We start from the raw sequence: 12,396 nt of genomic DNA, 5'->3' as shown, positions 1-12,396 counted from the left end.
GGACTCTGCCCCAGGGAAATCAACAATAATTGATTGGTATGCAAACTTCAAGCGTGGTGAAATGAGCGCGGAGGACGGTGAACGCAGTGGACGCTCGAAAAAGGTGGTTACCGACGAAAACATCAAAAAAATCCACAAAATGATTTTGAATGACCGTAAAATGAAGTTGATCGAAATAGCAGAGGCCTTAAAGATATCAAAGGAACGTGTTGGTCATATCATTCATCAATATTTGGATATGCGGAAGCTCTGTGCAAAATGGGTGCGGCGCGAGCTCACATTTGACCAAAAACAACAACGTGTTGATGATTCTGAGCGGTGTTTGCAGCTGTTAACTCGTAATACACCCGAGTTTTTCCGTCGATATGTGACAATGGATGAAACATGGCTCCATCACTACACTCCTGAGTCCAATCGACAGTCGGCTGAGTGGACAGCGACCGGTGAACCGTCTCCGAAGCGTGGAAAGACTCAAAAGTCCGCTGGCAAAGTAATGGCCTCTGTTTTTTGGGATGCGCATGGAATAATTTTTATCGATTATCTTGAGAAGGGAAAAACCATCAACAGTGACTATTATATAGCGTTATTGGAGCGTTTGAAGGTCGAAATCGCAGCAAAACGGCCCCATATGAAGAAGAAAAAAGTGTTGTTTCACCAAGACAACGCACCGTGCCACAAGTCATTGAGAACGATGGCAAAAATTCATGAATTGGGCTTCGAATTGCTTCCCCACCCCACGTATTCTCCATATCTAGCGACATTTTCTTGTTCTCAGAACAACCTGTTAGAATCTTTAAATTTATCTTCGGGAAGCGTACTGATTGAACTGATCTGCTTAGGAGAATATCTGTCATAAAACCCCCTGAAATTCTATATATTATCAATTAAACCTCTACGACGAAGTGTTTCCAAAGTAAACTATTAGTGGGTATTTAAGATTCTGCCCTGCCGAATGTAACAAAAAGCACATCGTTCAATCAAATAAAAATGTTCAATTTTCTTCTAAATTACTTTTTAACTTCAAGAAGGGGTCACTTTTTTCTGGGTGTAAAGGACTTATAAATATGTACCGTTTAATTTTTTTTTTTACACGGACATAGAAAATTCTTGGACTTATATTCTATGTCCGTATTTAAGAAAATATATATGTGCGTATAAAGGTAAGTTCTATATTCGCTTTTCGAGTTGGAATTTTCGCGGTTACTTTATTAAAACAGTTCAATATAAAGCAGATAAATTAACTCAATTGATGCGCAGTTTCTTGTTCCACTAAATTTCGGCGAATCCATTATGGGAATAGGTTCGTTTTCATTTATAATTTTGATTATTTCAGTAAAAGTAATCGCGAAAATAAAGTGATTTTCAACTCGAAAACCGAACATAGTACTCACCTTAATAAGAAAACAAGTATATACGGCCGTAAGTTCGGCCAGGCCGAAGCTTATGTACCCTCCATCATGGATTGCGTAGAAACATCGTCTAAACACTGTCATCCACAATCGAATTACTTAAGTTGCGGTAACGCTTGTCGATGGCAAGGTATCTTAAAACCTCCTAACACCATCTTCTAAATTGTATGTAAGTCCATACGTGGTATATATTAAATCAAAAAAGATCGATCCAATACGTATATAATTCAGTTTGACAAAGTAGACATAATATTTTGACAAAATTTTCTACAGAAATAAAATTTTAACAAAATTTTCAATAGAAATAAAATTTTCACAAAATTTTCTATAGAAATAAAAATTTTGACAACATTTTCTATAGAAGAAAATTTTGACAAAAATTTCTACAGAAATAAAATTTTAACAAAATTTTCTATAGAAATAAAATTTTGACAAAATTTTCTATAGAAACAAAATTTTGACAATTTTATTATGAACCGAATAAAATTTTAACAAAATTTTCTCTAGAAATAAAATTTTGACAAAATTTTCTATAGAAATAAAATTTTGGTAGATTATTTTTGGCTCTAGTGGCAACCATGATTATGAACCGATATGGACCAATTTTTGTGTGATTGGACCAATTTTGGTATGGTTATTAGCGACCATATACTAACACCACGTGCCTAATTTGAACCGGATCGAATGCATTTTGCTCCTCCAAGAGGCTCCGGAGGTCAAATCTGGAGAATGTTTTATATGGGGGCTATATATAATTATGGACCGATATGGACCAATTCTGGCACGGTTGTTAAAGATCATATACTAACACCATGTTCCAAATTACAACCGGATTGGATGAAATTTTCTTCTCTTTGAGGCTCCGCAACCCAACTCTGGGGAACGGTTTATATGGGCGCCATATATAATTATGGACCGATGTGGACCAATTTTTGCACGGTTGTTAGAGACCATATACCAATACCATGTACCAAATTTCAGCCGGATCGGATGCAATTTGCTCCTCTTTGAGCCTGCGCAAGCCAAATCTGGAGATCGGTTTATATGGGGTCTATATATAATTATGGACCGATGTGGACCAATTTTTGCATGGTTGTTAGAGACCATATACCAACACCATGTACCAAATTTCAGCCGGATCGGATGAAATATGCTTCTCTTAGAGGCTCCACAAGCCAAATCTGGGGATCGGTTTATATGGAGGCTATATATAATTAAGGACCGATATGGACTAATTTTTGCATGGTTGGTAGAGACCATATACCAACGTCATGTATCAAATTTGAGCCGGATCGGATGAAATTGTCTTCTCTTTGAGGCTCCGCAAGCCAAATCTGGGGATCGGTTTATATGGGGGCTATATATAATTATGGACCGATGTGAACCAATTTTTGCATGGTTGTTAGAGACCATATACCAACAGCATGTACCAAATTTCAGCCGGATCGGATGAAATTTGCTTCTCTTTTAGGCTCCGCAAGCAAAATCTGGGGATCGGTTTATATGGGAGCTATATATAATTATGGATCGATGTGGACCAATTTTTGCATGGTTGTTAGAGACCATATACCAAATTTCAGCCGGATCGGATGACATATGCTTCTGTTAGAGGCTCCACAAGCCAAATCTGAGGGTCCCTTTATATGGGGGCTATACGTAAAAGTGGACCGATATGGCCCATTTTCAATACCATCCGACCCACATCGATAACAACTACTTGTGCTAAGTTTCAAGTCGATAGCTTGTTTCGTTCGGAAGTTAGCGTGATTTCAACAGACGGACGGACGGACGGACATGCTTAGATCGACTCAGAATTTCACCCAGAATATATATACTTTATGGGGTCTTAGAGCAATATTTCGATGTGTTACAAACGGAATGACAAAGTTAATATACCCCCATCCTATGATGGAGGGTATAATGAACGACATATTTTAAGTTTATCTCCCAAACTTATTTTAATAGTACCCCCCATATGTTTAGGTTTGCTAATTCGGTGGGGTTGGTTAGGGTATGATCTAATCGGCTCCGCCCGACTTTTTTCCTTTATTCACTTGAATTTTCACTAAAACAGTTTCGTTTTTTTCTATGTTATCGCTATGTGCAAGTTTCTTCACTGACTGAGTTTTCACCATTTTACGTCCATAGAAACTATCGAATTCAAATGTCCAGAAATGAATTTAGTCCGTAATTATGCTCTGGTGTCCTCCTTACTGAATATGGATACCTGGATTCGGCCTGACCGACCTTTCCGAAGTATGTACTTGTTACTTGCTAATTACTACAAAAAGAATTTCAAGTTCATTTTTAATGACATTTGTTCTGATGCCCAATGTAGCCAAAAGGAAGAAGTTCAACTGAACACAGAAGACTAAATTATTTGAGATACTGTGGAGAATGATGTGCTCAAAACAAAACGCATGGGGCATGTGGCAACGCAGGAAGTTCAACTATGAGCCATTAACTACAACATGAGAACGAAAAACCAGAAGTTGCCAAAAAAAGTCGTCATAAACCGGTAAAGAGGATGCAGACTTTCATGTAAATGGATGAAATGGAAATCAAAATCAAGTCTTCCCAGAAGTCAGGCTTATTTAGCCTGAGAAACAAAAAACAAAACATAACATTTGAGTTAATTTTTCGGGAGTAGAAACAAAAAGCAGCAGAAAATGAGTGGATATCAGAGCTATTTTTGTGTATGTGTGTTTTTTTTTTTTGTTTGATGCCATCATCCCAAAACCGAAGGCTGCGACTTATGTGTGTAAACGACACAATCAATGAATGGATGACCTTTATTGGGCCAATAAATGAAGGGGTATAAATGTCCAAGCTATTCCCATAGTCGATATTAATTCTTAGCTGAATCTAAAAGAGGAAACACCTCAACGCCACCAACTTGTCTCGAAAACCATAAAGCTTTAAACACCTCAACATGGCCAAATTGGTAAGTGTTATCTATCGACCACAATGGATGTTTTGTCATGATTCTGATATCACATCCGGAGAGAAGAAGAGGAGTCATAATCTTCAATTGATACAAATCAACCCACTTAACAACTTTACGACTTCCCAGCATTTGGAATCTGTGAACAAAGTTGCATTGTTTTTGAGATGAATGGGTTTCTTTTCATTTAGTAATTGAACTACATAACCATTGGTCTCTTTGTGTGTTTCCAGTTCATTTGCTGTTTAGTCGCCCTTTGCGCAGTCGCACTTGCCCGACCAGATCAATACGACGCTGCAGCTCAAACACGCAGTTTCAGCAGTGACATCAAAGAAGACGGCAGCTATCAGTATCAATATGATACCACCAATGGTATTGCCGCTCAAGAGGCCGGTGTTGGAGGCTATTATGCTAGTGGTTCTTCAGCATACTATGCTCCCGATGGACAGTTAATAACTCTAACCTATACCGCAGATGAGAATGGCTTCCATCCAGCTGGTGATCATTTACCTACACCTCCACCCATCCCAGCAGCTATACTCAAGTCCTTGGAATACATTCGTACCCATCCCAGTCAGGAGGAGAGACAGGGAGGTGTTCAACTTAAACAAGGTCAGCAACAACGTTTTCATCATTAAATTTAGGAACTAAGTCTAGTTCTGGCCGAACGCTGCCTCTGAGTATATATACCTAGAGTTTTATATATAATATGTTAACTCCCTTGATAACCCTAGTCCATTCCTACAAAATCCTTTCACTCCCATTAAAAATCCTTGAATTTACCCATCTACTGTTACATGTTGAAAATGAAAATCAAGAGAAAAATAAAGTATTATGAACAAAATATATACCATAGAGTTTATTGATGTAAAGCTTTCGTAGGATAAAACAAGTATATGCAGCAGTAAGTTCGGCAGGGCCGAATCTTAAATACCCACCACCATGAACCAAATATTAGGGTTTCCTTTGAAATTTCAGGAGGGCTTGAGGACACTTCCGGAAGATAAATTTAAAGATTTCACCTATGAGGACTATATCAGATTCTGGATGTATAATAACCATTTTTGTTTGAGTTTTAGAGGAATTATTAACACCTCTTGTAAGTGTGCAAGAAAATTAAAAAATAACGTCTTGATTTGAAATCTTCAATCTGTACATTTTCACCCGAGAAGTAAAATTTGGAAATTTTACATTGAGTTTCAAGCAATTTTCATGATTAGTTGGCCTTCTACACCCTCAAGAAGTGAAGTCGGTCTATATGGAGGCATTACCAAATGGACGATAAAAACTTAATCCGATCACCTTTTTGTGAGCCTAAAATACCAGAATATTTACAATTTCATGCAAATCAGATAAAAACTACGGTTTCTAGAAACCCAAGGAGTTAAATCGGGAAATCGTTCTTATGGGGGCTATACTAAAATATGGACCGATACTCACCGTTTTCGGCACACCTCTTTATGGCCCGAAAATACCTCTAGATTTCCAATTTCAGGCAAATTGGATAAAAACTTTGGATTCTAGAAGCCCAAGAAGTAAAATCGGGAAGCGGCCTATATGGGGGCTATACCAAAATATGAACCGGTACTCACCATTTTCGGCACACCTATTTATGGTCCTAAAATACATCTAGATTTCCAATTTCAGACAAATTGGATAAAAACTACGGTTTCTATAAACCCAAGACCCCAAATCGGGAGATCGGTTTATATGGGCACCATACCAAAACATGGACCGATGCTCACCATTTTTGGAACACCTCTTTATGGTCATAAAATACCTCTAGATTTCAAATTTCAGCAAATTGGATAAAAACTACGATTTCTATTAGCCCAAGAAGTAAAATCGGGAGATCGGTCTATATGGGGGCTATACCAAAATATGGATCGATACTCACGATTTTTGGCACACGTATTTGTGGTCCTACAACACCTCTAGATTTCCAATTTCAGATAAATTGGATAAAAACTGCAGTTTCTATAAGCCCAAGAAGTAAAATTGGGAGATCGGTCTATATGGGGGCTATACCCAAATATGGGTCGATACTCACAATTTTTGGCACACGTATTTGTGATCCTACAATACCTCTAGATTTCCAATTTCAGGCAAATTGGATAAAAACTACGATTTCTATAAGCCCAAGACCCCAAATCGGGAGGTCGGTTTATATGGGGACTATATCAAAACCTGGACCGATATAGCCCATCTTCGAACTTGACCTGCCTGCAGACAAAAGACGAGTTTGTGCAAAATTTCAGCACGATTGCTTCATTATTGAAGACTGTAGCGTGATTACAACAGACAGACAGCCAGACAGACAGACGGACATCGTTATATCGCCTTAGAATTTCTCCCTGTTCAAGATTATATATACTTTATATAGTCGGAAATCGATATTTCGATGTGTTACAAACGGAATGACAAACTTATTATACCCCCGTCACCTATGGTGGTGGGTATAAAAAAACGGCGTCAAATCGCTACAGCTGTATCTTAGATTTAAAGCCAGATAGGACGCAAAAAAATTTCCTTATTTTAAAGAACCCGTATCTTTGGCTCGGTATCAATACCAAAATCTTTAAAGGAAAGTAAAAATTTTTGGATCCAAGTAAACTTTTTTTGAGTGTAGTTCACATTCACAAATTTCTGCAGATACTGGAAGGAAGGAAAACTACTTCAGTCTTGCATAAGTGCATTGCTGCTTAGAAAGAATTTTATAAAATCACTTTTTGGCTTATTAGAGCTAATTTCCATACTAATTACAAAATTACAAAATTTTCAAAATTGTATTTCGCTGGCTGATGCAACTAAAGCTTGGATTGACATTATCGACCACGAAAACCAAGAATAGTTTGAAGTTGCGAATGAGAGATGTAAATCTAGTAGAGTTTTGAATAAATACAATATAAAGCATTTTTGCATACCTTTTATCGGGGAGCCCAACTAAATTAAATTAAAAAACTATTCACAATTTTTTAAATTGAAATTAGGTTTTCTACAATAGGTTTACGACTTTAGCGACATACGTATTATATCGTCGTAAACGTTTTTCGTAAAAGTCACAGTTTGTGACAGGCCAACCCTGGCCTTTATGAAGACGAAAAGGTTCCGAAGAATCTGACATAGTGGCATGTAAATCTTGTACCTTGTATTTGAGACTTATTTGTCTGAGGTTGAGAATTAGGGTTCATCCAGAATAAGATTTATCATTATAAGGTTTTGTATGCTATCTCTATCTGACCAAAGAAAGCATAGATGAGTTTCCATTTCAAGGACCGTATGTTGTAATAGAATTTTCTAAATGGGAACTTCGTGTTTCAATTTGTAGCAACAGAAATAATTCTTACCTCCCAAACGAAAGTTTAGTCAAATTGGTTTTTTGGAAAAAAAAATCTACAACTTTTGAAAGGATAAAGATATCAACATCTGATGCCTTTTATATTTCGTGATTAGAGAACAAAACCAAACATTAATCATCGAAAATCGCTTTATTGTTTTTCAAAATAATCCCCATTAGGATCTATACACTTTTGCATGCGTCCGAACCAATTGTCGAAGCCCTTTTGCCACTCTGATTGAGATGCTCACTTTGTTGTGTTAATCCACGTCGAAAGTTGTAAAAAATAATCGCACAAAAATTCCATTTTTTAGGCGCGACGAATATTTTAAGATGCTGTTAACAACACTAATAGGTCTCGTATGTCAGAACGTTCTGAGTACGTATACCCTCAAAAATGTCGAGCTTTACGATAGAGCTGTCAGTTGGCAACAAGACTAGGGTGGCCCAATAAAAGGCATCCCTCTAAGCTTGTGCGAATATCTTTAATAGTTCACGAGATATGGATCTTACATTTTATTTTAACAAAGTGGGGTCAGTATTTTGGCTCTAGAAAGACTGTGTTTAGACAAGACAAAAAAAAAACAATTTTCACAAATATTTTGCGAAGAAGGTAGACTACTGCCAAAAGGTTTTCTTGTTTCTTATAAATAAGTATACGATTTAAGCTTTTCATTTTAATTTTCTTCAAGTAGTATATAAGTTCTTCTCATTCCAAAATTTAAAATTTTTAAAAGAAACAAAGATTTTGTCTTTACTCTAATGATATCGGAATTAAATGTGGAGTATTGCTGTAAGTATAACTTTAAGACATAATCCTTTTTTAAAATTGAGTTCTTCGTACTTGATTCTAGGAAACAAACTTTTATATATTCGTTTTTCAGCATTTTTATACCCTAAACCACATGGTCAGGGTATAATCACCTCCTGAGCCGATCTAGCGCATGGTGTCCGTCCGTCCATGTATATTGCTGCCATATATATGTACACAAAGTAATCCAATTGACCACCCTGTAAGTGTGCTAAATTTCATCGAAAGCGGTTCCGATTGGGATATAGCTCCCATATATATGTATCGATCTTTTTTTTTTTTTTGAAAATTGTACCCCTTATAACTTTATTTCTGACCATAATAGCCTTATTTAGTACCCGCACCCAGAAAAAAGTGCCTTCGAAACTAAAAAAAAAAATGTTTATCAATTTAGTTTACCCATTTTATTTCCATTAAGTTAAATTTTTGTGTGAAATAATTTTATTTATGATTTATCGCTCGATATATATGTATTAGAAGTTTAGGAAAATTAGAGTCATTTTTACCACTTTTCGACTAAGCAGTGGCGATTTTACAAAGAAAATGTTGGTATTTTGACCATTTTTGTCGAAATCAGAAAAACATATATATGGGAGCTATTTCTAAATCTGAACCGATTTCAACCAAATTTGGCACGCATAGCTTGTGAGTACCTGATTCTCGTAATTGTAGATTTTAGTATAGTTTTTTCAACTACCGAAGTAGTTTTAGTCAATTTCATTTTAAGTCATTAGAAAAAAAATCTATTCATTTCGAATTTCAATTGAGAGGGTCATTGGAAGGGAAAGAATTAGGTAATTTTTTTTAATATCTGAAAAATTGCGAAAAAAAATTGCATTTCGACATAAGCGGTAAGTTTGAATAAATGAAATTAGGTAGAAATATTAATAATTTTCTCTTGTTAGGAGAGGATATTCAAGTTGATTTTTGACAAGAATTTTGTAATCCGTAGGAACATATTAATCTGTTGGAACACAATAACCTGGAACAAAATATAAAAGATTTTAATTTGGACCTTGCTGTGGGACTTTTATCCCACAGCTTAAATTCGATTCGAATGAAAACGTGAAATGTGTTGCAGACAGAATTGACCAAAACCAAAGTCCCTTTTTACGTCGAAAAAAAAAAATAATAAAAACCCATCTCCCGAAAAGATAATAAAAACTCATCGCCCGAAAAGAAAATAAATTAAATACTTGAACATGATTAACTAAGATTAAGGACCCTGAATTTAGAACATTGCTCGGACCCTAATTTTCAACTTTGATCTCTACAATTTGATGACACAACTGTATCAAGCAAATAATTTTGGAAACCCCAAGTTGGACATCTATATATAGTATATGATTTAGTTTTATTATATTAACCCATAAATTTTTAAATTGGAAGCTGTAATTGTCAACAAGCGCTTGTCGACCCAGCGAATGGATTAAATATTTGTGAGTACTACGAGTTTTTACTATTAATTTACACTATACATATATATTAAACGTAATTTGTTTTCCTATTTATAATTTACTAATATAATAGTCATGACCCATTTATGTTTAATAATCAATTGTAACGTTATCATGTTCTAAATTTCTTGTCCATTATTTCGAAATTGAAGATGTGACCATATAGAATGATAAAAGGGCTGACGAAATGGATAATGGTCGGCATGGCAGGGCGGGTTTTCCGATCAACACTAGATATCATTACCATCTCGATATCTAAACTCACGACTTCTATCCCCTTTATAAGACATATCCATCTGTCGTTATTAAACAAAAACAAGTATATACGGCCGTAAGTTCGGCCAGGCCGAAGCTTATGTACCCTCCACCATGGATTGCGTAGAAACTTCTACTGAGTAATGTCATCCACAATCGAATTATTGGGTTGCGGTTACACTTGCCGATGGCAACACCCTCAAAAAAAATCGCTTCTCTAACATATGTTCCAAACATATTTTGCAGGAAGCACATATATTATTGGATACTGCTGAAACATTAATACGTTTGTTTTATGTGAACATATTATATGTTTGGAAGCATTTTGAGCCCAAAAATATTATATGCTTGGAAGAATTTTCCCCAAAGAAGATTGTGCTCATTCCCTAACATAATTTTCGCTTCCACGAAATTTTTAGTTCTTGGTACCTTTGTCTGTAATACAAATAATGTTGAAGAAATTATTCAATTTTATAATTTTTTAAAATTTTACCTTTCGCCCGGAGGGAGAATCGAACCGAGAACCATACAGTTTGTAAGCCTACACACTATCCACTGGGCTACGTAGCTGTTATAGTCACCAGTAGACAATTATTATAAAAGTTACATTTTTTATAGCATAGTTTGCAGCGCCCACGAGCACATGCAAACATAACATTATTTAAAATAAACATACATTTGTTGGCCACGTGGAGCAGTGGTTAGCTTGTCTGCCTTGCATGCAAAGGGTCGTGGGTTCAATTCCTGCTCCGACCGAACCAATCTTTTTTTTTTTGTAATTTAGACATTTATACTATATTAAATTTTTATAATGAAACGTCGAAGTGTCGGTTATTAAAGATTTACAGTCAGAAACAGTGCTTGATATAAACGAAATGGCTTTTGAATAAAATATTATTATTTTTTGCAAAAATAACAATTTTATAAAAAAAAACTGTTTTTGGTATAAAAGTTTGGAAGAAAATCAAAAACTCTAACAAAAGAAGAGTATAAACATACATAAATAATTTTATAATGTATTTAGGCGTTAGCCGTTTTTTACTAGCATTTAACACCATTTTAAATGCCTTTAAAACTTATCGTGTTTTGTACTTAATTTCATTTTTACCTTTAAGGCCGTTAAAAAATGTGTGTCCATAATGCCAAATTGATAAACAAAACACTTGTCCACACATACATAAAATTCTCCTCTCAAGGCGAAAACACAGGCTGTTTTTTCAAATCTCTATGCTCTTGGTTCCGATTGTCTATTCTCTTTACTCCGAATACTCATTATAATATTCAAATTAATTAATATTTAGACTTAAGCATATCAAATTTTTGGCCTTATCATAAAGCAGTTTTCCGAAACAACATACAACCGTTTCACAGAAATTGTAAATATATATATGTTTACTCGAAATTTGTAAATTTATATATGTTTACATTCACACATAATATTTTTATGAAACATTCATGCCCCAAACATAATATATTTTAACATATTAACATATGTGTCCCAAACATTTAGTGTTAGTTTAGGAACATTACATGTTGGCACTTAAATATATTTTGTTTAAAAATTGTGCCCGAAACACATTTTGTTTATATCGGAACATATGAAAAACATATTTTTCTAACAGTGAAGGTATCTTAAAACTTCCTAACACCGTAATATATACCACATAGTCCATACGTGGTATATATTAAACTAAAAAGGCCGATTAAATACGTATATAAATAAGTTTAAAGTTTCTATAGAAATAAAATTTTGAAAACATTTTCTATAGAAGTAAAATTTGGAAAAAAAATCTATAGAAATAAAACTTGGAAAATTTTTTCTATAGAAATAAAATTTTGACAAAATTTTCTATAGAAATAAAATTTTAACAAAATTTTCTATAGAAATAAAATTTTGATAAAATTTTCTATAGAAATAAAATTTTGACAAAATTTTCTATAAAAATAAAATTTTGACAAAATTTTCTATAGAAATAAAATTTTGACAAAATTTTCTATAGAAATAAAATTTTGACAAAATTTTCTACAGAAATAACATTTTGACAATGTTTTCTGTAAAAATAAAATTTTGGTAGATTATTTTTGGCTCGAGTGGCAACCACGATTATGAACCGATATGGACCAATTTTTGTGTGATTGGGGATCGGCTATATATAACTATAGACCGATATGGACCAATTTTG

General features: G+C 34.7%; 1 protein-coding gene across 1 annotated transcript; it reads left to right on the top strand.

Annotated features, from left to right (window-relative positions):
* The first annotated feature begins 4,256 nt into the window (after positions 1 to 4,256).
* On the top strand, positions 4,257 to 5,201 carry LOC142234283 (pupal cuticle protein Edg-78E-like). The gene is made up of 2 exons (XM_075305375.1): positions 4,257 to 4,353; positions 4,587 to 5,201. Exons 1-2 carry the CDS (start codon positions 4,342 to 4,344, stop codon positions 4,989 to 4,991), a joined length of 417 nt encoding a protein of 138 aa, XP_075161490.1. The 5' UTR covers positions 4,257 to 4,341; the 3' UTR covers positions 4,992 to 5,201.
* Positions 5,202 to 12,396: the final 7,195 nt, after the last annotated feature.

This window comes from Haematobia irritans, chromosome 4, assembly GCF_050003625.1.
Source record: "Haematobia irritans isolate KBUSLIRL chromosome 4, ASM5000362v1, whole genome shotgun sequence".
Taxonomy (NCBI): domain Eukaryota; kingdom Metazoa; phylum Arthropoda; class Insecta; order Diptera; family Muscidae; genus Haematobia; species Haematobia irritans.
Note: the sequence above shows the minus strand (reverse complement) of the source record. Positions and strands in the feature narration are given on the sequence as shown.